Genomic DNA, 25239 nt, shown 5'->3' with positions numbered 1-25239 from the left:
CAAACACATGAATAATAGAAAAACTAATCATAATAAGTGAAAACACCTAAGGCTCAAATAAGCCTTGTCATGCTAGATGCTAATTTTGCACCAGTCTGAACTGCCTGCCATTCCTGTTCTTCACCAATGACTGTAACACAGCAACATTTTGGGCAGATCAGCACTTCATCTGCCTGCCATGGCAGAGTCAAGCAATAGTTACTTTTAGTACATTAAAACATGCCCACTGGGATGTGAAGCTCAAATTCCTAAATAGGAAGTTGTCTTTGTGTTTAATAGAAGACAATACCCAAAAAAGCCCAAAGCATAATGCGTGTTGTAGTAATCAAGTCCCATGTGCACACAGTATGCTCGAAATGATTGCAAATTCCAGACTAGTCATCAGCTACTGATAGACAGAAAATTTCTTGCTGCAGGGTTGGTGCTGATGACAGCAATATGCTAAGAGCAAGTATAGACACAAGGACATACAGCGCATACACAAATTTGTTTCCTAAATGCAGAATCTGGTCTGAAATAGTTCAGAGACCAGAATTCAGAGCCCAAGCCTAACCCACACCATTGGACTTACTCTGGATTTACACCAGAGAATATGAACCAGGGCACTGGGCTTTCAGCTCTGGCACTCAATTATGCAAAACACTGTTCACATTCATCGTTTCCATGAATTCACAACTGTTCCTGCTTTCTGGGAATAACCATAAAGTGATTTCTGTTCACACAAACAGAAAGGGAAAGGGAAACCAGTGGGAATGCTTCTATGCCCTGCAGAAGACCAGGAGTGGCAGGTATCACAAACTACAGGCTGCACAGAAACAAGGCCGGCAGGTTGGGGTCTGGGTTCAAAAATCCAACTGGATTAGTTTGGAAGTGGAACAAAAACTTAAAGGAAAAAAAAAAAAGTTTATGGAACTCTTGCAGAGAGATAAATAGTCTAAACGAACCAGCCTGCCTGGGCAGAGCCGAGGGTGCTCTCTGAGGCCCCGGCAAGAGGACACACACTTTGACCTGGTGTCCTTCCCACTGTCTGCGCTGTCGCCCATCAGCTGGAGGAATTACTTAAGCAACTAGGTAGCAGTCCTCAAGGAGCAGAGCACATGCAGTAAGTAAGTCTTTCTGCTCTATAAAGTCTCTGTTTATGGATGCTTTAAGAACTTCTTGCTACAGAAGAGAAAAGGACAGCATTGCAGAGGGAGGGGCACAAGCAATGAGGACTTTGGAGTAAGGTCCCAAACGTTTTTTTTTTTTTTCCCTGGGTCCAAAACTGCTTTTGGCTGCCCCAAATGAACATTTTGTCCAGTGCATCTCAGCATTTAATACTTAGGCTTGGCTGAGGTGCCATCAGGTGATGGAGGAATAAAAACAGCTGTCAAGAGCTGTTGTGAAATCTTAATGGCTTAATGAGCACATTAACCATGGCAGGCACTCAGCTGCAGAGGAACAGTACCGCACCGTTTCAAAGGACCGTCCTGAAAGTGAGGTGCTTTCCTGAAGAAGGGCCTGAATAAACGCAAAATCACATCAGCTCAGCGTCATATCTCACAGGCAGGTCAGCGAGGGCAGCCAGGGCACTCGGACATCAAACCGAAGCCAGCTCTGCTTCCCGAGCCTCGGCAGGGCACCCATCAGCAGAGCTGAGGTTCGGTCCCATCCTGCCACCGCGACTCCTCATCTCCTCCAGCGGTCACCGGTGCTCTGCTCCTGAGCACCCGGCAGTGTGTAATTATTTACGCAGCAGCTCTCAGGGAGCAGAGCATGTAGTTAACACAAGTCTTTCTGCTTTATAGAGTCTCTGCACTTATGGATGTTGTTCATGCTTCCAGCTCAATGACTGCTGGAATGGGGAGATGCAAGTAGTTATTTTTCATGTGTATATAAATACGCACGAATATATATATATAGTTTGTGTTTGTATTTTGTATACACACAGCTTGGCATTCAGCTCACAAAGACTTTCTTGGGAGCCAGGAGCTGGAGAAAAATGCGTGATGCTCTTCAAAAGGGAATTTAGGGAGAGCGGGGCTCAGTTGCACCCAACGCTGAGTTCAGCCAGCTGCCAGTCAGACAAAACATGTCCTGGGAGTCGCATGACAGAGGATCACGACCCAGCCAGGTCTGCTGAAATAAAATGGGCTAAGGCAGGCTGCAGAAGACTTTGTTTAAGACTGCTTCTTAAACAAAGAATCTCCAAAGGGGTTAGGGACAGACAGGGTATATCTGGCTTTATTCTATTTGTTCAACAGATCGAATGCATTCACTAAAAGATGCTACTCTGCTCATTAGAGCAGCAACCGAACAAGCCTGCTGGCTTGCCTGAGTTTATGGAAGACAAGGTTAGAAGAAAATCCAAAGCCCAAATTGAAGAAATGTTGACATGGTATTTGCAATTCAGGGGAGGAGGGGGGATGGACTGGGGGCAGAGGTTATCGAAATGCCTCTGTGAGGCTGCACTGAGTTAATTCAGTGCTGATGGTTTTTGCTGGTTTTAATTCGTAGCTCTGACGTTCTAGGCAAATGTCATAAAACCAACAGCGTTTTCCTTCATCCCACAGCCACTACATTACAGGGGTATTTATCTCAGGAATAGAAAGGAAATATTTCAGCTAAGTATTCTCAAGAGACAGCTACAGTCCCAAAGCAAAACAACACCAAAATTTCCAGATGCTCATATCCGGAGCCTGACTCGGATTCAGTTCCGGCTCTGTGGCAATACCTTTACGTTCCTTCAAGCCTGTTCTTTGATGAGTACTAAAATACTATGCAAATATTAATCTACCATGATTTGCAATATCCTGCGAGGTAAGTACTACTGAACCTGCTTCACATCTGGAGAGAAGGAATACCCATATGAAGCTGCTTACGCAGAGGTCACAGGGAACATTTTCTTTTAGACTCTTTTTCTGTTTTAATCCAAAAATTGTCATCAACCCTTCCCCCCCCCCCCCCCCGCTTTCTGGAACATGACACTGAAATACATAAGCCAAGCCTTGCTGAGATCTACGAAAGTTCGGAACCGGGGTCAAGTCTCAGCTCGAGCCCGCATCAACAATTTGTGTAGGACAACACTACAAAGGCAGGGCAGTCCTCCACGGGCCTGTGTTACCTGCACATGGAGCAGGGTACAGCATCCCCAGCTCTCTACTGAAACACCTGAAATAACTGTTTTAAAAAAGGCATGCAGAGAACAGCTGCAAACCTAGGCTCTTAAATCTGAGCATTGCATCTGCCAGAACCGCGACTTCTTCCTGCCATCACACGAACTCGCCCAAGGCTGATGCCTCTTTCTGTGCTCACCCATTGATTGTCATTCTTATCCAGCATTATCTTATCCTGAGCTATTACCGTGCAAAATGCTACATTATTTCCTTACTGCCTGGAGCTAGCTCAGGCCTCTCTCCTCATTAAATTACGGCAACCACAGGAGAAAGTGAAACAGGTCAACCGCTCACTCGCTGTCTAGGATTTCAGACAGGACTATTTACACAGCGGGGCACACGCGAGTGCTGCCATTGCAGCGTGCAACCCCAGGCAGGGGCCTCAGGAGAAGAGAGCTTGGGCACACACAGACTTTAAGCTTGGCACAGAAATGTCTATTTTATCAGTATTTTTTTCCTAGCAAAAAATCTTTTGTTCTGGTTTTCCTTAATTCCATCGCATTGATTTTTAATGATGCATTGATTGGTCAGTGTGGCAAAATACATGAGAAGGGCGGGCTTGCCCTTTCCTAAATTCCACGGATTTTGGGGGACCTCTTTGCACCCCATAAGCAGGAAGAGGTGCCCAGGAATTTATTTTCTCATGCTTACCCAGGACAAGGTATGGCTTTACCTGGAATACTGTGAGGATGGCGGCAGGGAAGGTATCAAAATTCGTAGTTGGTGTTTCATCTTGGAAATTGAATCTAGACAGAAGTAAGAAATAAAAACAAGAGCAATAAGGGACAAGGAACTCTCACGCAGTCTCGTAATACCCTGTAACCCAAGTCAGAGAGCAACATTTGTGCCACCTGGCAATAACACCCCAGGCAACGGCAGCAGGAACACGGTGTCTCTGAGAAGATGCTTAAGAGAACTATTAGCAGAAACTCAATTCCTGGAGAAAATTCTGATGCTTTGAAATTCATTTTCACCCACAATTAACATGGACAATCAAAATCTCAAATGATTTTGTGCAACAAACCATTCCCAGAAGTTTTTGTCCTCAAGTGTAAACATCAAAATTGAAATTGCCCTCTTAAGTAGATCTTTGCATTTTAGTATTTTAAAGATAAAATAGTGATTGATTGGGGGGAAAAAAACAAACCTCAAACCATGTTATTTCATTTCAAAATTTATGCTGCAGTTTAAATGGTAATATTGTGATATTTCTTGCTGCAAAATTCATCACAACTGGCATTTCTAACGAGAAAAATCAGATTCAACAAAACTATGTTTTCCAGCAGAAAAATATTCCAAGTGAATAAATATATTGTCACCCTGGCTATCAGGAAAAGAATTTGCCTTTCCCTTAACAGCAGAAAAAGTGCTGCCTCTCCCAGTCCTATTTCAGAGGTCTGAGTGTACATGGGGACCACGGAATGACATAGGAGCTTTGAATTAGGGTAACTAGAAAGAATTCAGCTCCAGGTAAAACGCCAGAACAGGAACTATTTTCCTATAAACCAGAGACGACTTCTCAGCAGCCCAGAAAGCCTGACATCTGCACCCACGATGTGAATCTTTCAAGCCCTGCAGCCCCTCTCTCCCTTATGTATTCCAGGTGATTGCTTTCAGATTAGCCCTGAAAGGACAATGATTAATTAGACTTACTGTCCTCCAAAGAGCTGCATCCCCAGCAAAGCAAACACCACAATGAACAGGAACAGCAGAAAGAGCAAACTGATGATGGACTTCATGGAGTTCAGCAAGGAGACCACCAGATTCCTCAGGGAATTCCAGTACCTGTGTTGGAGATCAGAGCAGCCAAGAGGTAACATGAGTGGGAGAAGAGCCTTCGGTAAGAAATTAATACAATCTATTTTCTTATCATAAAAAAGGAAAAGAATGGCAAGGAATATCAGCATCTTTAAACTCCCCTCTATGATCGGAAAATACAGCTCACTGAGTGGCAAAATCTCTTGTAGCATCACAAGGGCAGAGATGGTCACCTCGGTGCATGTGTACCCATGCAGAGCAGTCATCTGCAGTGACAGTGTTCGGTTTAGTTTCTCAGTAACCCCTCTCTTGGTATAGATTTCGACCTTTCTGCATCCTTTCATCTGGCATGGCAGTCAGCAGGGGTGTCAAAACCAGGGATGTATCGATATCATCAAGGTGAGACTGAACGTGGGGACAGTGAATCCCTCCCTTCCTAAGACACGAATTTGGAATAAACAGCTCATTTCCACCAGGACGTCTTTGCGGTGTGTCCTTCCAACTTACCAAATGCCAGTATCCACAAGTGGACGTAACCGCCCACATGTTTAAACATTTCTGTAGACGTTTAACACACACATTCATGCACAGTGATGCCTTCAGTGTGGGGCAATTCAGCCACGTGGCTTAAGCATCCAGGACCGAGCAACCTCCTCGGAGGACGAAAACAAATCCAGGCCGTTAACTCCAACACGGCAAGAGGGAATGGCTCAGCCCGAATCCTGACTGACACATCCAAGTCGCATCTGGCCAGATACTGACGTGAGTTTGCTTTTATCTCCCCTGTCCCCTGAGACAGCTCCTGGCATACTCGCAGGCAGGCACGTCGAGTGACAGTGTGCCGGGGAGGGTGCTCAGAAACAGCTCTCTTTCCTGGCTTTATTGCCCTGCTGAGAACAGGCAGGGAGCATTTATATTAGGAAAACTAATGAATCAGAAAATGCAGAAAGAGCTATTAAGCAGAGGAGCTCTTTGACAATCTCCTTTTGGACAGACAGGCACGCGAACAACAGGGCTGGAGCAGGCAGTAGGAAACGAGTGATTTAGAGCCATTTCACGTGTCCTCTGTTAAAGTTCTGAGTCTGCAGGGAGGAAATTTTTCTCTCTTTTTCTCCAGTGACTTCTCTCGTTTCCACCACCCAGCACTGGGAGCTGCCATCCAGAGGTCACTCTCCACAGCAGCATGCTCTACCATCCTGCCCTGTGCCTCCTCCGGCCGCAGTTTTGGGGACAGACCCACGCACTGAGCTCTTTCCTGCAGTGTGGCTGTGGGTATCCAGCAGAAGGAAGCCCATGGATTTGTCTGATCTGCTGACGGGGAGAGAAGCTCAGAGCTTGAGTCAGAAGAGCAGAGACGCCATCCTTTCTCTTCTCTTTGTCTTTGTTTTCCTCCTCTTCCCTCCCCCAGGTGTAGGTGGGAGGACCGAACTAGCCCATGTTTCCCTGTGCTGAGGATGATATAGGCACGTCCATCCCAGGAGAAGCAGGATCTTGCACTCCCATTGCACCCATTCCAAGAAAACTTATGTCCATAATACAGTGACAGAGGTTTCAGGGCAAACTTTGGTTTCTCGGGAGAATACCTTCAATCGAAAAAGTTGCAACCAAACCTACTCAGGGTTAGCCCCTAAGCAAAAGGGGCTGAGCTGCCCTCCTTGGAGAAGGAGGAAGGGTTTGCTGATCGCACGGCTCTCCCCTGCTTGACACAAAGGCTTCAGGCAAAATCTGCCACAAGCAAGGGGTTCACACCTTGCAGTTAACACAACTGGACACAAAATACATGTGGAGGCTCTGTCTTGTCCTGGAATAGCTCCGCACCAAACCCTGCCTGACTACAGAGCACCAGGATATAATGAGGAGTTGCATTTCCACAGATGCCAGTCCCCATTCAGTTCTGTGTCATGACAAAGAGGAAAACACGTGAAGCTGTTTTCTCCTTGCCCTCCTTGCTGAATTTTAGCCCCTCTTAGGCTGTGTCCCCTCGTAGTGCATCCTGCTGTCACCTTTAAGGCTGGCTGTAATTTAACTTTTTAACTACTGCATCGCTCTGCTGTATGCAGTCACACTGATTTGGGATGTATGAATCAGAAGGTCTAATACCATCAATTATTCAAAGCAGGTGGACTGCAACTGTCTTCTGTTAAACACAGAGGCAAAAAAAAACGGGGCAGGGAGCTTCAGAGAAAAATTGCTATGAAAGAGATGGAAAAAGGGAAAAAAAGAAAACTACTGAGGGTCAGGACGTTTTCACAGTAAAGACCGTGATGAGAGCAGATGGGTAGCAATCTGTGCCTGGTGCCATCACTTTGTTCTCCATGCGTTATGCTAGGACTGAGCTGTGCAGCTCAGGCACTGGGATATTGTGGCCCAGCACAGCTGAGATCCTCCCGCGTGAGCTGGGGGGGACCTGGCTTCTGGTAACGCAATGAACCCGCTTCTGTCATGTCAGCTCAAAAATCCACATGATTAGGTCAAGGGAACTTCAGCAGCAGCGGGGTGAGAATCTCACTCGCTGTCCTAAGAAGGGGGAGAGCACTCGGCTTGCTCCATGATATACTTTGTTAAGTTAAATCTCAGGCTTCGTCCCTTTATTATGTTGGCTAAAATCCTGAATAGTCAGAACTCGCAAAAAGATCATTTTAACTTGCAAAAATGTCCAAAATTTTGAAAAAGTACAACACGCAATCAGATACACTAAATCTCAGTAGCTCTGGATAAAATCAACTGCTGACAATTAATTGCTATGAATTTCCTACAAAACCTGGAGTTTTCCATAAATAAGATTAGTGCAAAGGTAGACTACAGTGACATTTCTGGGGCAGGTGCCCACCTATTTTGCTGGACATCTACAGAACTTAATGTTTCCAACTCCTTTGTCCCACAGTACAACAAATGACACAGTATCACATACAAATCTTGGATGTGCATAACAATTAGCAGAGACAAATCAGCAAACCCTACAGAGCTAACAAAACCTGTGTGTTTGAATAGCTGCAAAAGTACCTGGTTACTTCAAATGACTGTTTTGCTCAAATGTGATAATCTGTGCTTTATCTATTTGAGGTGGTTGGGGTTTTTTTGGAGGGAGGTGCTATTCCTCCTTTTGTTACTTAAAGGCAAGAATAAGTAAGAGAGTGATGGAAAGAGGAGAGGTCTGAGGAGGTAATGGTGTAAAATGGTGTGTAAAAAAAAAAAAAAAACCAACCGTGGAAAACAACAGCAGGAGCACCTAAATATGTCATCAGTTTCCACACCACGATTTTGAAATCCTGCAGAAACTGCTCTAGGTGGATTTATAAATTGCACAGTAGCTGTTTGCTAATGCCAGCACACATTAACTCAATGCACGAGCACGAAAACAACTGAAAAGTTGTGGCAACCCAACTCTAGTCAAAATTCAACTTCACGGGTCAAGACTGAAAACCTCAGACACTCCCAGACCAGGCACAGCACAAACAGCAGCAACACACTTCATATTTGTGTCAACACAGTGGTTCAGGCACCAGGATTTAGTATCTAGCAATAACCAAGGTAGCTCAGTTTTCCAGTTCCTAAATACTTAAGGAACTATCACCAGATGGGCAGCAGATAAGGACAGCGGGCAGCTGATGGGGCTTAGAAAGTGCTCTCATGCAGCCCGTCACTACACCGTGGAGACCTCTGCCCAAAGGCAGACAAACTTGTACAGGTTGGGGAAAGGGCTGTTAAAAGTCCTTGTGGGTGTAAATACAGGCTCAGGGACTCCCGAAACGTTCAACTGCCAGAAACCCCGGTTGCCCAGCCAAGGAGAGGGCAGTTCTGCATCTGCAGTTTTCTTCTGTTCCTGCCCCCCATTAGGGCCGGTGCAGACATAGGATGTTAGGACAGACAAGACCTTTGTGCCAGCTAGTACAGAGTTTTTTGGGGGTTGTTTTTTGTTTTATTTAAACATTTTGGGTTTTTTTTGTTTGTTTGTTTTTTACAAGTGTGGAAAGCACTACTACTTGCTGCGGGGCTGCGGTGGATACAGATTTCATATGGTGCTAAAAGTCTAATGTGAGCAGAAAGGGAGCTGGACTTACTTTGTTACTTTGAAAATCCGCAGTAGTCGAAGCGCTCTCAAGACGCTGATGCCAAATGAGGTACCCGGTTTCACTGCAGCCCAAATAACTTCAAATATACTTCCCACGATGACCTGCAAGAACAGTCCATTTTACATAAGGCAAAACTTCTGCTTAGTTCTTTGTGGTGCTTCTAGAGAGGCTGAGGACAGAACAAGAATCAGAGCCTGGGCTGTAATGGTGTTCTTAGGAAGGCTTCAACAAAATCATGAATTAGCCAACAGCACTAAAAAAACTTGTTCCAACTTTCTGCACTTCAGTTGAAAAAAGGGCAACGCCTAGAAGCGGGACAGACGCATAGAAGATCACAGATAGGAACTTGTTGCTTTCTTCTCTAGCAAGCAAACTACCTTAAAATAACCTTTTTTGAAGGACACTGTACTTTTTTTTTACCCTGGCTCAACTGCAAATGCCAACACTTCATTTTCCCACCCCACGCAGTCGGTCTGTACAGCCTGCAGAGATGCAGGGGGACACCACCCCATCCTCCCCTTCCCATCAAAAGCACTGAAAGTCTTCACCCACAGCACTGCAGAACAGCGAAGCATTAGCTCTGGGCAAGATCTACCAGAAACTTCTGGCAACTGAACGTCTTTAGGAGAGTGATTAAGGTAATAGCTATTAAGAGATCCTGCAAAGCCTCTAGCATGCACATCCAGTCGTCTGCCAGGCCCTCAGCCTCAGGTTATTGAAAAAATTGTCCCCAAGCAAGTTGGTTTTTTAGGTTTTGTTTGTTTAAGGTTGGCACAGAATTAACCTCAAGTGATAAAAGAAATCTTCTCTGAAATCCTTTATTACAAAAAGAAAAAATAGTAATGGGTTAAGCACAATTGGAAAGGGCAATTATATCCACACAGGTTACTGCACAGTTAATAAGAGAAGACAGGCATTTCGCTGCCAATTGCCGTTATTACTTGCATTAACCCAGCATTTCAGAGCTCCCATGGACCGTGGTCCCCAGTTGCGTGAAGCACACCATAAACACATTATCACCGGACCCCAGTGAGCAGCTGGTTTGTGTTGTGAGAGGGAGCGTTAATGGGAAGTCAGGACCGGCAGAGCTGTGGCTGAGTACCTGAGCAGTGCTGGGAGACTCAGCAGCTTGGAAACCCCTTTCATAAACAGAAACCTGGATGTCTTTTGAGAACGACAGCATTGCTTACAGCTGCTCTGCAAGAAATGCTGTACCCTGAGCATCGAGAAAATGTAGTGGGAAAGGGAGATACACAACAGTTGTTCATCTAGTTTCTCTCATCAGAAAAAGAAGGAACTAAAACTTCTCTCCCACAGTCTATCACTCTTGGGAATCCTTCATGAATCAGCAAAAACCTTTCCTTAGACCCTCCACATGTTACACCGATAATTAATTTTCCTGGCATCTCAACACGGCCTCCTGGGAGCTTGTTTCACATGAGACCCCACTGGACTGTTTCTCCCAAGACTGATGTTGCTCTGATTTGTTGTTTCACTTTTTGCATCTGAACGGTTTCATCTTGATGGTTTGTCAAACTAAACTGACTACAGATCTGTGTGATGTTCCAGTGGGGGTGAAGTAGCTGAATTAATTCTGGGGGCTGGAAGGTGGGTGAGGAAGAAGAAACATAGATAGAAGCAGGATCCCTACGGATTCTCTAAAGGAGAAAGAATTAGAAACAGATCAACAGCCTTACCTCCTGGGAAACACTCGGCAAAGCTTATTGGCAGTGCTGCACTCACCATAGCACGACACAAAGCAGAGAGACCTGGTAGGTTTATCTCTTGCTTAGTGCAAGCTCCTAAATCAGCTGTCCCTGACCATCAGGTACAAGCTCTTCTTGGGGTGGAAGGAGCATCCGGGATACAATGATCCAGGGAAATTGGCGGCCAGCATGGGGGCAGGCTGGCTGCAGCTCAGAGCCTACCTAATCTATTGGTGAAGGACATCGATCTAGTGTCTGTCACTACACAATGCAAACAAAGCAACGATACCCTTAAAAGACTAACTAGGCCATACTGCTTGGCCGCCAAATGTCTTCGACCCAGCTTACAGAAGCTGGGGTCTTTGGGCATGCACTGAACTTAATGAAAGCCGGGCGTCAGCTCCCTTGTATTCTGTGGGCATACTCTTCCTTCCAGCCTTTGCAGGACATCTTGCCAGTACAGTTAAACCTTGCCAGTACAGTTAAACCTTGCCATGGGTTGGCTGCCTTCAGTTGAGGGGAGCCTCTCTGCACCTCGGATTAGGCGCCAACTCTGAATGTGCCGACATCCAGTTATCTTACATTATCTGTGTTATTTGTGCTCTGGTTTCCTCTCATGACAGTTAAGGTCTGTGCGTTATCCTTCGGGCTACGCGGCCAGAAAGAGCGGCACGATGCATTGCAATGCTCTGAGCCAGCTCCAGCTGCGACGGACACCGCAGAGAGGAGAGCCCCGCACTTGGTGCAGCCTGATGCAACACCTCAGTCTGTTGGACACAGGTGATTCTTGGGCTGGATGGTTTAATCTCAAAGTCTATTTAGCTCTGAGCTTTTCTGCTGATGCTACCAAAAAGAGGAGAAGCTGGCTCTACCTGTAGTCTCGGATTTAGGAGTGGTCACTTACCAAAGGTAAGAATACCTCCTCCTCCCTTGTGGAAGCAGAGCTGAAAGCAGGGAATTTTGCTCCATGGGGGAGAAGAATCACTCCCAGCATTTTGGCAGATAAAGACTAGAAACAACAGACTAAATCTTGGAGAGAAGGGCTGGATGACCTCAACTGTCTTCCCCTTGGCCATGGCTGTATCATGAGCTTTGTATCTGCTTTGTTAAAGAAACCTTACAGACCGATTCCTGCTCTGGGATGCAGTGCTCAGCCCACACTAAAGGTAAGAGAAGCCGAGTTAACCCCTGTGAGGACAGGTTACTGCCTAGTAGCTTTTAATGAATAAATTAACATCTGCATGCAACGGTCTTTGTTAGATGGAGTCAAAACTGGCCCCACTATTCACACTTCAAAGCCATATTTTAGCATGAAGAGGAGAGCCTGTACTTCTGCAATAAAAGGATGTGAGCTATTGCCTTTCTGTCACCTAATCATGTGTTTAGACTTCTACTTCTGGGCACGCATGTCTGAAAAGTGCTGCCTATGTATCTTGATGTAAAGGCCATTAAATGGATGATAGGGGAGATGAGCAGCAAGATGTGTGAGTTTTTTGTCTTTCAATCACCTCATTTAAATGGGAGAGAGAATCTCTCAAGTAATCAGAGCATTTACTGGTGCTGATGCTGCGAACACCCTGTAGCTTGCTGAGGAAATGAAATCCCCAGCTGTCACATTTGTTCAAAAAGGATGATAACTAGGGGAAGCTTAATGTGTTTCACTGCAGCTAATTTATACAATGACTACTCACCGCAGAAGACACACTTACAGCACCATTTCCCATGGATTCCCATACTCACCCTTAAACACCCAACCCCACTGAATAACGAGAGTCACACACTTCATCCACACAGTTGAAGCCTACTCACCCCAAAGTCAAAGCAGTTGAATGAAGAGTGGAAGTAATTTCTTGGCCCCAGTCCGTACATCTTCAAAGACATCTCAGTAAGGAACAGACCCAGAAAAACAAACTCCGCGAAATCTGGAAACGGGAAAAGAGATTAAATTAGTCCGCAAGACCTTGGTAGGCAGATCTTTTCATGTGGGGAGCAACGGCAATATTTCACAACACAGACTGCCTCCTGCCAGAAGAAAATCCCTTTACAATGGCAAACAAGACCCTGAGGACAGTTTCATGTAATTATTTCTATATGCACATGAGCTGTATTCAGCCTTCAAGAACTGTGAAGGCAATGTTTCATGTGTACCGTGGGAAGGTTGGTATGAGCATTAAATAATATTCTCATCGTCTTTGTCAAGGAATTTCAGAAGAAAGCTCTGGATCTAACATTTCTAAAGGTCTAATATAATTGCACAGAATGTTTTGCAAATGTAAGTTTGGGACTTCTGTACCTACACGAGACAGACACTTTTGGGAGTGGGGTGTAAGCTTTTGTAATGTCCTCTCATGATAAAAATACCTTCATACCCAATGGAACTGCTGCCTCTGAGACCTCATATTCAGAGGTGTTGTGTCTACTGTTAGCATACAGCCATACTGATTTTTATTATGCCTGTACAACCATATAATTATGGAAGAGCAAGTTCTGTTTCCTTCTGCTTCACATATCACAGGCAAACAGGCTGTGAAGCTTTTGATGGGAAAATTTATCACCTATGATGAAACAAAGGGCAGAAAGAACATAGCTGGAGACTTCAATTTCCAGATCAAGTTTTTAGGACTTGAAGCTACAGAAAACACTGCCTTTGGCATTTTAAGTTATGCAAGTTTAGATCTGGAGGCCAATAAGCAACAGCAGCAACAGAATGTTACAAACAAACACGAAAAGGGCAAAACACCTCTACACTACCAAAACAAACCAAACAGCGTAAGGCAAACCTCTCCCTCTAGAGAAAAGATGAGGAAAGGAATGAAAATTCAAAGAGTGGAGATTGATCACATCGCTTAGCGCAGTACAGAAGGTTTTTGGATGCTGTAGCAGCGCAGATGCTACAGGAAAGTCGCAATTCCAGGAATGATAAAGACAAGATGGTGCCAAACTTTTCTCAAAGGTACACACGGACAGACAAGGGACAATGGATACAAGTTGCAACAAGGAAAATTTCAGCGAGATAATCCTGAATCTCAGGTGCTTTGTACACCTCCTGCAATATGTGGCTTCGGCTAACGAGTGTGGGGAGAGAGAGACGAGGGAACGAGGGGCCTTTCAAACTGCATGGCTTTCACTCCATTCACTGCCTTGCACATTCATACCGAGTGAGCACGGTTGGCCCAGGTCCTCTCGCATTGCTGCTTGTCTTTTGAAACTGCTTGAAAAATACAGCTTCAATTATCAAAAAATAAAAAAGGGGTTTAAATTTTAAATGAAAGACAGTCATGAAATATCACGGGCATAATGTTAACTGAAATCCAGGAAGCATTAACTAGATGAGAAAGGTTTTATTAACACTTCAGTGAGGAGCCTACAAGGACACTTCTGTCAACATTTGCAATAGGGGAGGAAATACCAGGAGGGTATTAATTATACCCTGTAACCTACTCTCCTTGAAAATAGAAGCAATATCATTAAAGGAGAGTATCAAGGGCAAAGTGTTCACATTTGAGGTATAAGATGACAAAGTATGAAGTCTGCCGACTTCTCAGCTTTTTTCCTACGAAGAGGTGAGCTCCATCCGCTGATCTCAGTGCGCAGGGGAAAGCATGGTCACATGCAGGAGCAGCACACTTCCATCCCCCTTTGAGCTTGAAACTTGCTAGAAGCAGCATGTTCACACCTGCACCATGCTACAACTTTTCTCTCCTTTCTGACATCAGGCTCAACAGCTCAGTGAGCAAAGTTGTTTCCAGCACAAGGGATCCCAGAGTAGGGAGTTATCCACAGTTACACTGGCAATCCATCTGACTATACCAGTGCAGAGGGTGCAAGAAAGGGACCAGGTGAACCAATGTCAGGTATAAAATGAGATGGCTGACAAGTCCAATAATATAAAAATACATAATTTTTAAAAACCACGTCTTCAGTGGTATTGGATTTCCTTGCACATAATTAAAAAAGATAACAATTGTGAGGTAGTAAGAATGCTAAAATCCTTAATTATTAATAGCTGGCCCTGTAAATCAGAAGCTTAAACTAGCTTCCAGGCCAGATCCTGAACTTCCATTCTGCACCCTACATACTTTGGAAATGGTAAGAAACAGAATGCAAAACTCCCCCAACAAAGCAGATGCATCTTCTCTGGGCGTGGAAGAATTTGTGCTGCTCCTGTCACCTATTTCAGTCATTAGCCCAGAGGGAAAGCTTGCACCAGCATTTCTGCTGACAAAAGTCTCTCCCTTGCTGGGAAGTTATCACTCCCATCTTCGGTTTCACGCTCAGCAGAGCTCAGCAAGCCTCACGGTGCTTACTGGAATTACTTCAATGTAAACTCTCCCTATCACGAGGACTGATATCACACCAACGCTTTGAAACTGGTGGCCTTGCTTAGTTAGCAGACAAAACTTAAAATCGTAGGGAGGAGCTGTAGATCAGACCTCCAGAAAGCATTGCACAACCTCCACCTGCTTCATATCTCACTCTGGCAGGGAGATTCTTATCCTCCTATCTATGCACTAGACTCACCTTTAAGAGTTACACTTCACGTACGCCCCATATACTTTCACAGAGTAACAAAAATACCAGGTAGGGGTTTTTTACTGTAATTTTCACCAACAGATGTCCGTACACTTTGCCAAGACAATTGAGTTCATTTCAAAAGAAGAAAAAGGAGGAAAGAAACAAGGATTAACGTTCAGTCACCCATCCAGCAGAAGCATGAACGAAACCCACGTATCAACCAGTGCAATATTCCATCATTGGACTGACACATCCTGCAAACACACATGCAAAACCAGAATATCATAGGAGGAAAAAAGCTAGCAAATGCCCTCATTAAATAAAATAGACTCAAGAAACATTTGAATTAAAAAAAAAAACCAAACAAACAGGAAACGTTAGTAGAAACTCAGAACATCCAAGAAACAACATCCTTCTGCTGTTCTTGAAAGAACCACCCAACTTGTCCTTTCACAGCTGATGACTTCCATCTAGATCAGAGTCCAAAACAGGCAGCAACAGCTATATTTCAGCAGGTACCAGATGCTACGAATCATAGCACTATGAGGACAAGGGATGGAGGCAAGGAAAATATGAACATAGTGAACTCCTCGGGCAGAAGGAACTGACTCGAAATGAATCAGTTTCTCCAGCGGACAGATCAGAAACACCATTTCTTCTGACATGGCCCTGCCCACATAATTGAAAATGCAATTTCATTGTTTGGACCTCCTGGTATTCAGACCCCACACGTAATTTAATCTGCATTAAGCAGAAGCATTTTGTAATGTGATTTAAGGAAAAAAAGTTTGATACAAATACTCTTATTTAATTTCAAATTTGTGCTATTGGCAAAGGCCATGCTAGCATCTTTTTGCCCCATACATTTGAATTAGATAGTTAGCAGCTCTTTTTTGTCAATCATCCATGGATTAATTCCATTTCTGCCCCGTCTCCAAGTCCAATGTCCTTAGGAGAATGTGCCGAGCCTGCCACTTTGGTTTCCTCTGCTCATCCTCCTCGTATATTAAACCAACCAGGAGGAGAACCTCGGCGAGGTACAACTTCCTCCTCTTTGACAAAGCAGACATGAAATGTTCAGCAGACATAAATAAATATGCTCGCTTCAGAAAGCCTTTTCCTCGCAATTGCAAATGCTGCATATTTATATCCGGAGGGAGCTGGCTATCTACTTCAAAGGCAAACACAACATCATCAAAAAAAGCCTAATTGCACCAAACACATGGTTCAGCATCGCGCAGCACACAGGGAAGATGTTCTCAGGCCATAATAGCTAAAATACTGTTTTCAAATATTGTATTTATCAGAAAGGAGACATTTTACATCTTGTTTTTAGACAGATATAAATTTAGGAGCAAGTTAAGGATCACTGTAGTGCTAGCTGGAGAAACACGGAGAGAGCTGCTTCATGAAGGGCAGCCACAGGGGAAGGGAAGCCTGATGAGAGGGCTCCCAAGTGAAACCTTACTGATCCAATCCTAAAACCTTCTCACCGTGGTCCCTAAAGCCTGCCCCAGAAAAGGCAGAGAGCTCTGCTTCCAGCCTTCTTCCACAGCTTTAGCCAGAGGAAGAGGAGACCACCACCACCATCTCTGCTGGCTTCCTGCACAGCACAGGGCATGGAAATGCATTCACCTATTTCCACATCGGGCTTGCAACTCCTGCTCAAGCTACAGCATGTATTTTTAAAAGCACAGTCCTGACTGAAAAACCCTTAACACTGCACCTCCACTGTGTGCCCACAGTATGGATCTTGTTGGTTTGTTGCCCTTACAGTTGAAGATGCATCTTTGCTGCTACTAGATCTCAGTGATGCTTTTCTAGGCTAGGTTAGAGAGTTATCTTCTGACAGAAGTCTCTTTTTTCTGAGAATACCAGCAATGGTGGAAATTACCACAAACAGATGACAATCATTGGTGGCTGCATGAAATATATACTTTTATAGGGAACTGCAACTTATTTAATCAAAGGTCCGTGCTTTGGTGAGCAGAACATGCCGTGTGTCCACGTGCAGTATGAGAAAACTCCTGTTGCAATGTGGCACTGGAGTCCTTTCCATGCCTAGAAGGAACATCTTGGATCTAATCTGGGGATAATTATAGGGACATAAAGTATGTCCTGTTCTTCACCATACCCCAAGAATTCAAAGAATTTCTCATCAGCTCTTTCAATAAGACTAAAGAAATCCCAAGCCCCTTTCTAAAGCCCCTACAGTTCCTTTTTCAAAGCAGATGCAGCAATATGGAACATCAAGCGGAGAAAGCTAATCAGAGCAATTCAACAGCAGAAAAGTTAAAAGAAAAGACCAAGGGAAAAATAAATCAATGCAGACCCATAGGCTTTTACCAACTGTTCTTTAAGTAAAATTAATTTGTAATGTAATTATACTTTTCCCCGGAGGGACAGGTATAATTGAATTAGCGGTGTCTGGGTAGAGTTTCAGGGTTTACTGGATCCTCCCAGACTTTACCACACTCCTCTCCCGCCGCTACAGTGCACAAAAATCCTCATCAGTTCATTTCTAAGCACCTTCCATGAAACAACATAATTGGAATTGGCTACTTCTCTCTTGCTCTACATCAGACTAGCCAAGTCCTGCTCCTCTGTAGTGAAGTTCACTCATCGTGGATTAACTCTAAAGCCATTTTTAAACTCTGTCACTCTTACAGTTAAAGGATTTTGCCAAGTATTTCCAGGAGCTGTTTAAAATCCTCTGGTTTTGTGATATCTTGTTCTGCCTATATCTAATGGACTTGTGCACAAGTCTTGGGCAGAACAGGGCTTTCAGGGAGCACTCCTCGAGGGCTAAACCACATCTGGGTTCGTTCACAAATGTGTTTGCTGCAGGGTTAATCAGGCTGGCTGCGGTTTAGTGCACGCAGGAGTGAGAGGGGCCAAGTCCAGTCTTACTGTGAGTGCAATAACAAAACAACCAGTTAGTCCACACAAAGTCCCACGTACCTTAAGGCGTAAAATATTCCCTGCATTCAATATTAAACTTCAGATTAGTAGGAAAGATTATGCTATGAAAACTATACCATCCCCCAGGAAAGCGGGCAGAAACCTTCAGGTCGTTACCAATGCAAAAGACAGGCATGAATACAATACTACAGCTCATCATCCTGAAAAGTTGGGAGGGTTTGGAGGTACGGGACTCTTGTAATGTAAAAGGTTGAACTTGTAAGCCTTTTCAGTGGACAATTCTCAGAAGCTCTTTGTTCTAAAATTACGTTAAAATAGGTTTCTTCCCAGAGTTTCCATTACACTATGCCCTAAGACAGACCAGAGACAATCCTCCCCAGAATGAGCCCATGGCACCTCTGCTTCTTCTCTTGCAGAAAATGATCTTTGGGGGGGGGGGGGACACACCAACAATAAACCCCCAAAAAACCCAAAAAACAACCGAGAGAAAATTATCTAGCGTATCTTAGCATTTCCATGACGACCATTCATTCTGCGTCTCTGGCTTTTATTCTCTATGTCATGGTGGCTAATCTTGTACCACTCTGTTTAAAGACCCAATGCTTATACCTCTACCAGAACATCCACAAAACCTATGATTCCTCAGATATTCTGGTTTTTGACCCACCTCTGTGTTGCCCTCACCAATTACAGTGTTGTTTCTAACAGTGTTTATCTGTAGCCGCTTTTGTATGTCTTTTGGTGAATCTAAGAGATGTATTTGTGAAACACCTGCCCAGGTGTTTCCTTATTGACAAAGGACATTCTCAAGTCTTGCAGTAAATGGCAGTGCAATGATGCAAAGATATATAAAGGGCAGATGAGACAAAGGAAAGCACCTATGGCTGGGACGATGCTGAGGATTTAACTCCCAAGAACACACGGTTCTTTGGTGTTTTTCTGACTTTTCCATTAAAAATAACTCAATGGGATCACTCATTCTTAGCTAGGTAGTACCCTAGCACCAAGAAATTAAAATATGCTGCCCAAGTTTTTCTGAAACTAATTCACAATACTGGGTGTTATGGACACTTTCAGAGCTCCTGAAAGATGGATCCACCCCAATCCCTGATCCCAGGCACAACGCAGTTTCTACCTTCCCTATTTTTTGTCTTCAGCTGAGGTAGGTTGGGAACCTAATTTATGGCCTCTGTCCCAGATATGTTTCCCACATGGAGGTGTACCTTTAATTCTAATCAACAGAAACATCCCTTCCAGCTCTCATACGAATATTAAGAAGTCGTGGTTGGCTCATGAATTTCTTAATATTCTCTTAGAAAAGATACTGCGTAACGTGTTCCTGAAACTCAGTTTGGAAATCTGAAGCCTTCTTTTTTGAGTTGAAAGACAAAGTGGTCTTTTTGCTAGACGTTTAGTCCTAATTCAGGAGGAAATCCTAAGCCTCAAACTTCTAATTACTCTGCCAATCTAGCTTATTATTTCCTCTGTTAAATTTAGGAAAGGAATAAGCAAGACTGACTTCTCTGTGTAGTCTGTCTCTCTTTTCAGTCTAAATTGGGGCGGGGGGGCGGGCAGGGGGAGAAGAGTCGAAAAAAGTTTCTGTCCTTCTTATGCATCTCTCATTATAGCTCCAGTTACCTGGTGGTATTAAATATTTCAGCAGCCATTAATAGGGAGGTTTTTTGAAGTCAGAGCATCTAGTATTCTTGACCTTTTAGCTCTATTAAAAAAAAAAATTCAAAAGTTTGCTTCTTTATAATACGGTAAGACCTGAGGATCTGGGGCTAGAAATATTTAAGTATCTAATTTATATAGAAATCAATGAAAATTTGGTAGATAAGTATCTTTAATTATCTAAGCCACAGTTATTAAGTCAGATTGTTTGAAATATTTTGGGTTTTTTCCCTAGTCTTCTGTTCTCTTGCTTCAGAAGTTTTATTTAACAAATTCTGAACTAGCCACATTTGAATATCAAGTACTGAACAAAAGATTTGTTCCTGGCCATTTTATAGATTCCGAAGTGGCCAGTGCAATGGCTTTGTCTTCCAGAAACAAACTCTCCATCCCTTCCCTTCAGAAGGAAAAACTCGCAGTGTCCCACTTTCAGTGTCACCATATTCCTACAGCTTTTCGAGCTCCAGGAGTCACAGCCTACAACCTTCATTAAAAGAAATGAAAAAATCTCTCTCCTTCACATTCCACTTTTTTTTAAAACAGACTTTGTAAGCAAGTCTGCAACCTCACTGTAACACTGTGATGTGTAAAGGCTCTGACTGCAGAAAGCTGCCTCCATCGATTATTCATCGGAGGACAGAACAATATGCAATTTAAAAGAAAAAAAAATTATACTTCAAAAGCACTTATAGACTATCTGAAGCCTAAACTGATAGGTGACCACAGGAACCAAGCTAAAATAAAAGCTTTTTCACAAATATAGTATAATCTTCTCTGTGGTATTATTTCTATCACCACTGCACATATTTTCACAGAAGGGCATCATGACATTCATCCCATCTGATCACACACTGTTAGTAAGGAAGACATGATTATCAAAAAAGACCTTCTGTAAAGTTGCAACCTTTTAAAGAATATGACAATAATAGCTACAACTGTACTGAATTACCGTATGATTCTATAAGTACAGATAGACATTTTTATCTCCCAAGTAGCACCGGCCATTGAACGTGCTGCTATCCCAGGGACATCAGCGCTGGCAGAGCTTTAAGCATGTCCAGAACAGAAACCACCCATGGACGGCCATCAGCTGCAACGTGGCATGAATTCTGCAGTTCTCTGGGCAGATGCTGATGAGACAGCAAAAACTGCCTTTACCCAAGTACAGAGCCATTCCCTCTCCTTTCATAAAGCCTGCCACAGAACAAATCCTCCTGCAGTGTTACAAGATTTAAACGTGGTTGAATCTGAAGTTTCAGATAGTGTTTAGGATCACATTTTCATCTCAAATCAGTATCATGTCCTGGTGGATTTTTTCTGAATTGTATGACTCAATTACTCTTGAGTTACTAGAGCCACTTATTAACGAATTTCTGACCCTCCTCTGAGGGAGGCATAGGAAGCCGAAAAACCAGACCTCACGGGGATGTGACAGCAGTGCTCAGAGCAATCAAAAATGCAAGACCTTGTTAGAGGAAAGGTGGAGTCCCGGTACTCACACAGCGCAGTGGTGAGCTTCTCCGGCTGGTCATAGTGCACCATTGCGACACAGAGCGTGTTGAGGGCGACCACGCAGAGGACGATCCAGTAGAAGCTCTGAGCTTTCACCATGCGGCGGATGAAGAACCGGAACATTTTCTCTTTCCTCCTGAAGTAGGACGAGCTCTCGTTCTTCCCACTCTTCAAACTGGCGCGGGCAAAAGGAGACCCTGGGACAGAAAGAAGAGTCACCACACCACATCCCGGCAGGTGAAAGGCCGGAGGACGTTCCTGGGCACACAGCCCCTCTCCCAAGCACCAGAAACACGGCTGAGCAGAAAGCTGGGCACATTGACTATGGGCTGAGCAAGGGCATCTCGCTTGCAATGACATCATGAGGGATGAAGGCTGGGATTTTAAAACTTCATGAATGAATGCCCAGCTCCACCATCTAAAGAAAATGGGCTTCCAACCCTTTGAAGCAATCTTGATTGTCCCAGTTTAACTCATAACTTTTGGGTTCCCGCTTGACTGGAGGGACAGAAAGTACCCGGCACAGTGGTATTTCTGCCCGTGGTGTGGAGCACATCCTCTTGGAGCTGGGTAACTGGCAACAGGAAAGCTGGTCCCTCTTTCCCCTGCTCCAAGGAGCAGGCAAAGACCCAGCCCTTACTACTGAATTGAGTGAACTCTCCTTATTTTACTCTCCGACTTCACGTATTTCTACAGCAGAGGGCTCAATCTGCCTCCATGCATCATATTTTGGGCACAGCTCCTCGTTTGTATCAATTCTGCCTATATCAGCTACATTTCAACTCTAGTCTGAAACCCTGGAAAAGAGTCAAATGTTTTAACAATAGGAAGCTGACGGAAGAAATGATTTCTAATGTAAGCTCTCCCTCTGTGGTAGCAGGCACTGTTCAAACAAATGACAAAAAGGCAATCTCCGGCCAGTGCTGAGGCACGAGAAAACAGCACACATTAGTAATAAACACATGCATCCGTTGGAGTTCCTCTGCAACAGCCGCAGACGCTGTTGCAAGCAGGGAAAATCGTGATTGCCGCAGGCTGTCCGCTACCTGTTTCACACTGTGCTGGCACCCCTCAGAAACTGCTAGCGAACTTTGTTTCAAGATGGTTTGTGGCAAGATAATATGCTATTGCCCTTCCCCATCATGGGACGGAGCCTCCCAGCAGGTAGGGCTGACTGGGACACACGCTGACCTGTCTTGGAGCAAGCACCGTGAGAGCAGATGACTTGCACGGGCTGTCATTGGAGATGGCTGCGTTACACGAACAAAGTGTTCTGGCTGCGGCAGCCAAATTTTTTTTGAGTGTGCTCGCTTACATTTCAACATTTGGAAGGGGTGGGAATCTCACCCTGTTTCATCCTGCAATAACATCAAACACAGCACCCATAGAAAGGATGAAGCATCCAGATGTGACAGCAATGGGCTCTCCAAGCCTCACAGCTACACAAGAGCTTGCTGCGCCATCTCCCCAATAGAAAGCAAGCTCTCTGCTTCATTTCACATTTCTGGCCATCCACCAACATGCCAAATGCAGAGCTGGCCCTGGCCAGGCTTTGAACAAATTCCTTGTGGAAAAGCTTGGTGTGCTGTTGTTCTGTTAGTTTGATAATCCTCCCTTTGGCAGTTTAAAAAAACAAAACAAAACAAAACAAACCCCCACAACATAGTGCTTATCTATTGCTTTAAGACAACAAAATGAACTACAGCTTAAGATATAGGCTGCACCATATCATAATACTGTCTAGCAGGTAAAGACCTCTCAGATATTCAAGCCAGTCTATACTCTCAGATTTGCATGGGAATAGTCTGCTGCCCTTTCGTCCCCTCTCTATTGGCTCTACTGATCTTCCAGAAAAGAAAAGCAGCAGTATTTAAACTGATCTAATGTAGAAAACATCCACTTCTCGCTGTCTGGCAATCAAGACGGTGTCCTGTGTCTGGTACAGTGTAGCGGGTGGCAAGCCAAAAGGAGCCAGCATCTACTGCTGCATGCTTATCAGTGTGGAAAGAAAGGCTGAGTTAGGAGGAAAGAAAAGAATAAATATTAAGAACAACTCCAGAGAACACACTGGGAAGTGTTTACCACTACAGAGCTTTATAATGCAATTATAAGGCTCATTGAGGTACTTGTGTTTGAATTAAAGTGCAGCGTATTCAGTCAATGGCCAGCAAGAGACCTGTCAAAGTCTCTACCACTCCGGTCTGCATCTTCACGTGGCACTCAGTAATTATATTGTTAGTTCTTCCACGCTCCTTATGCTCCCATCAGCAAGACATTATAGAAAACCATCCAAAAAAACCTTTTCTCAAAAACATATTCTTTATGCATAATTGCCCATATGATCTGATTGTTTATGTTATGCAGAGTTTCAGCCTTTTCAGGAGCCTGCAGAAGTATCTGCTTTATCCATTTCTTCTTTTCTGCCTTGTTCCATGAATCAGAATCAAAAACACTTTTCCCAAGTGGGTGAACCACTCGCAGGAGGTGGAAAGCACTGCTGTTATTTTCCCTGCCATATGCTCCCGAGACAGTTCCCAGCTCTGCATCAGATTATCCACGAGTCCAGATGCTCCATCATCCGTTGCCACCTGAAACACTGAATTCAAAGATCTGTTTGCGTGGCATGGGTGCCCAGAGCCTGGAGGGACTTGGATGTGAATGCAAAGATCTCATAATTATTGCAACCATGAACAAATGTTCCAAAAATGACCATTCCTTGTTACCCATGCAGGGATCCGAGCTGCTCAGAATAAAACAAAACAAAAATGCACACGGTTGCTGCATTTTTGCCCTCTTTCAGCAACAAATCTCTCACAGAAGTGTCAGCAGTTTAGCCACAAAACCTGCAGCCTGCTCAGCCTGGGGGACTGTGGCAGTTCAACAGTGGGTGATGGTGTCAGTAACATGCTGAGCAACATTCATTTCCTGCAACCAGGTCCTCATTTAAAGGGGGAAAAAAAAAATCCAGCAGCAGCTGTAATCTCTTAAAATGTTAATGCCAAATTTCCAAAGAGCATTTGAGGCACTCATGCTTGCAAGCATATATGGACACGTACTCTCAAATGTACTGTTTGTGCTGCTACTCTTATGCATCCAGGATTTGCTGCTTTGTGTAACTGGGGTGCCAAGACATTTCTTTGGAAGATAATGAGAACATCTGCTGCTTCAGCAGCAAAACAAAATACAGACTCAAACAACAGGGACAGAAATAAGCAAAATAGCTAACTCCAAAGCTGTCAGGAAGATGTCTCCCCAGCCAGCAAGTAAAAGCCCAGGACTGAAAGGTCTTTTTGCTGATGTCCGAACAGCTCCCCTTAGACAAGGCGCTGTGGGCTCAGAGCCTGCCTCCCCTTGCAAACCCTTGCAGACCTGCCTCCTGCCTCTCCGCCCGGCAACATCTCAGGAGGGAACTAGCTCCCCATTAATGCAGAACAAGCAGTACCCCTGTAGCCTAACAGTGCCTTATTCTCCAGAGCCGAAGATACCAAATTCGCACCATCAATGCTACGCTATGCAGGATACCACACTCTGCATCGGAGGTATGTGGGTAATTGCATGCACACAGGTGTGTATCTCCATATCTGGCTTTAAAGATGTGGAGAACTGCTTTAAGACCTTCTTCTAAGGCAAGAATGAGAGAATTAGGGCTACTGCCCAGCATCTCCCAGTAACCATTCACACGGCAAAGGCTGCAAAACTATACACTGTGCATTAGGGCCAGATGTGTCTAAGTGTCCACTTCCTCTCCTCCCCACAACAGATGAGGCTTAGCAGTATCATTTGACATATTTGGGCTTCATTAGCATGAATGAGCATGTTCCAAGCAGAATCACAGTACGGCCAACACAGCACGGATTCTCCAAGCATTTCGGCAGGGCTCTTTTCAAGGATGCAGCATGCAATAGCTGAGCAGGGCAGCGTGGG

General features: G+C 44.4%; 1 protein-coding gene across 1 annotated transcript in view; it reads right to left on the bottom strand.

Annotated features, from left to right (window-relative positions):
• CACNA1B (calcium voltage-gated channel subunit alpha1 B) overlaps positions 1-25239 on the bottom strand; it is a 301750-nt gene that overhangs the window by 110304 nt on the left and 166207 nt on the right. The window contains exons 12-16 of the mRNA XM_050908179.1: positions 21303-21512; positions 12502-12614; positions 8975-9087; positions 4809-4940; positions 3829-3901 (exon numbers count right to left, since the gene is read on the bottom strand). Coding sequence (XP_050764136.1) covers positions 3829-3901; positions 4809-4940; positions 8975-9087; positions 12502-12614; positions 21303-21512 — 641 coding nt within the window. The remainder of the gene's footprint in view (positions 1-3828; positions 3902-4808; positions 4941-8974; positions 9088-12501; positions 12615-21302; positions 21513-25239) is intronic.

Source organism: Gymnogyps californianus, chromosome 18, assembly GCF_018139145.2.
Source record: "Gymnogyps californianus isolate 813 chromosome 18, ASM1813914v2, whole genome shotgun sequence".
Taxonomy (NCBI): Eukaryota; Metazoa; Chordata; class Aves; order Accipitriformes; family Cathartidae; genus Gymnogyps; species Gymnogyps californianus.
Note: the sequence above shows the minus strand (reverse complement) of the source record. Positions and strands in the feature narration are given on the sequence as shown.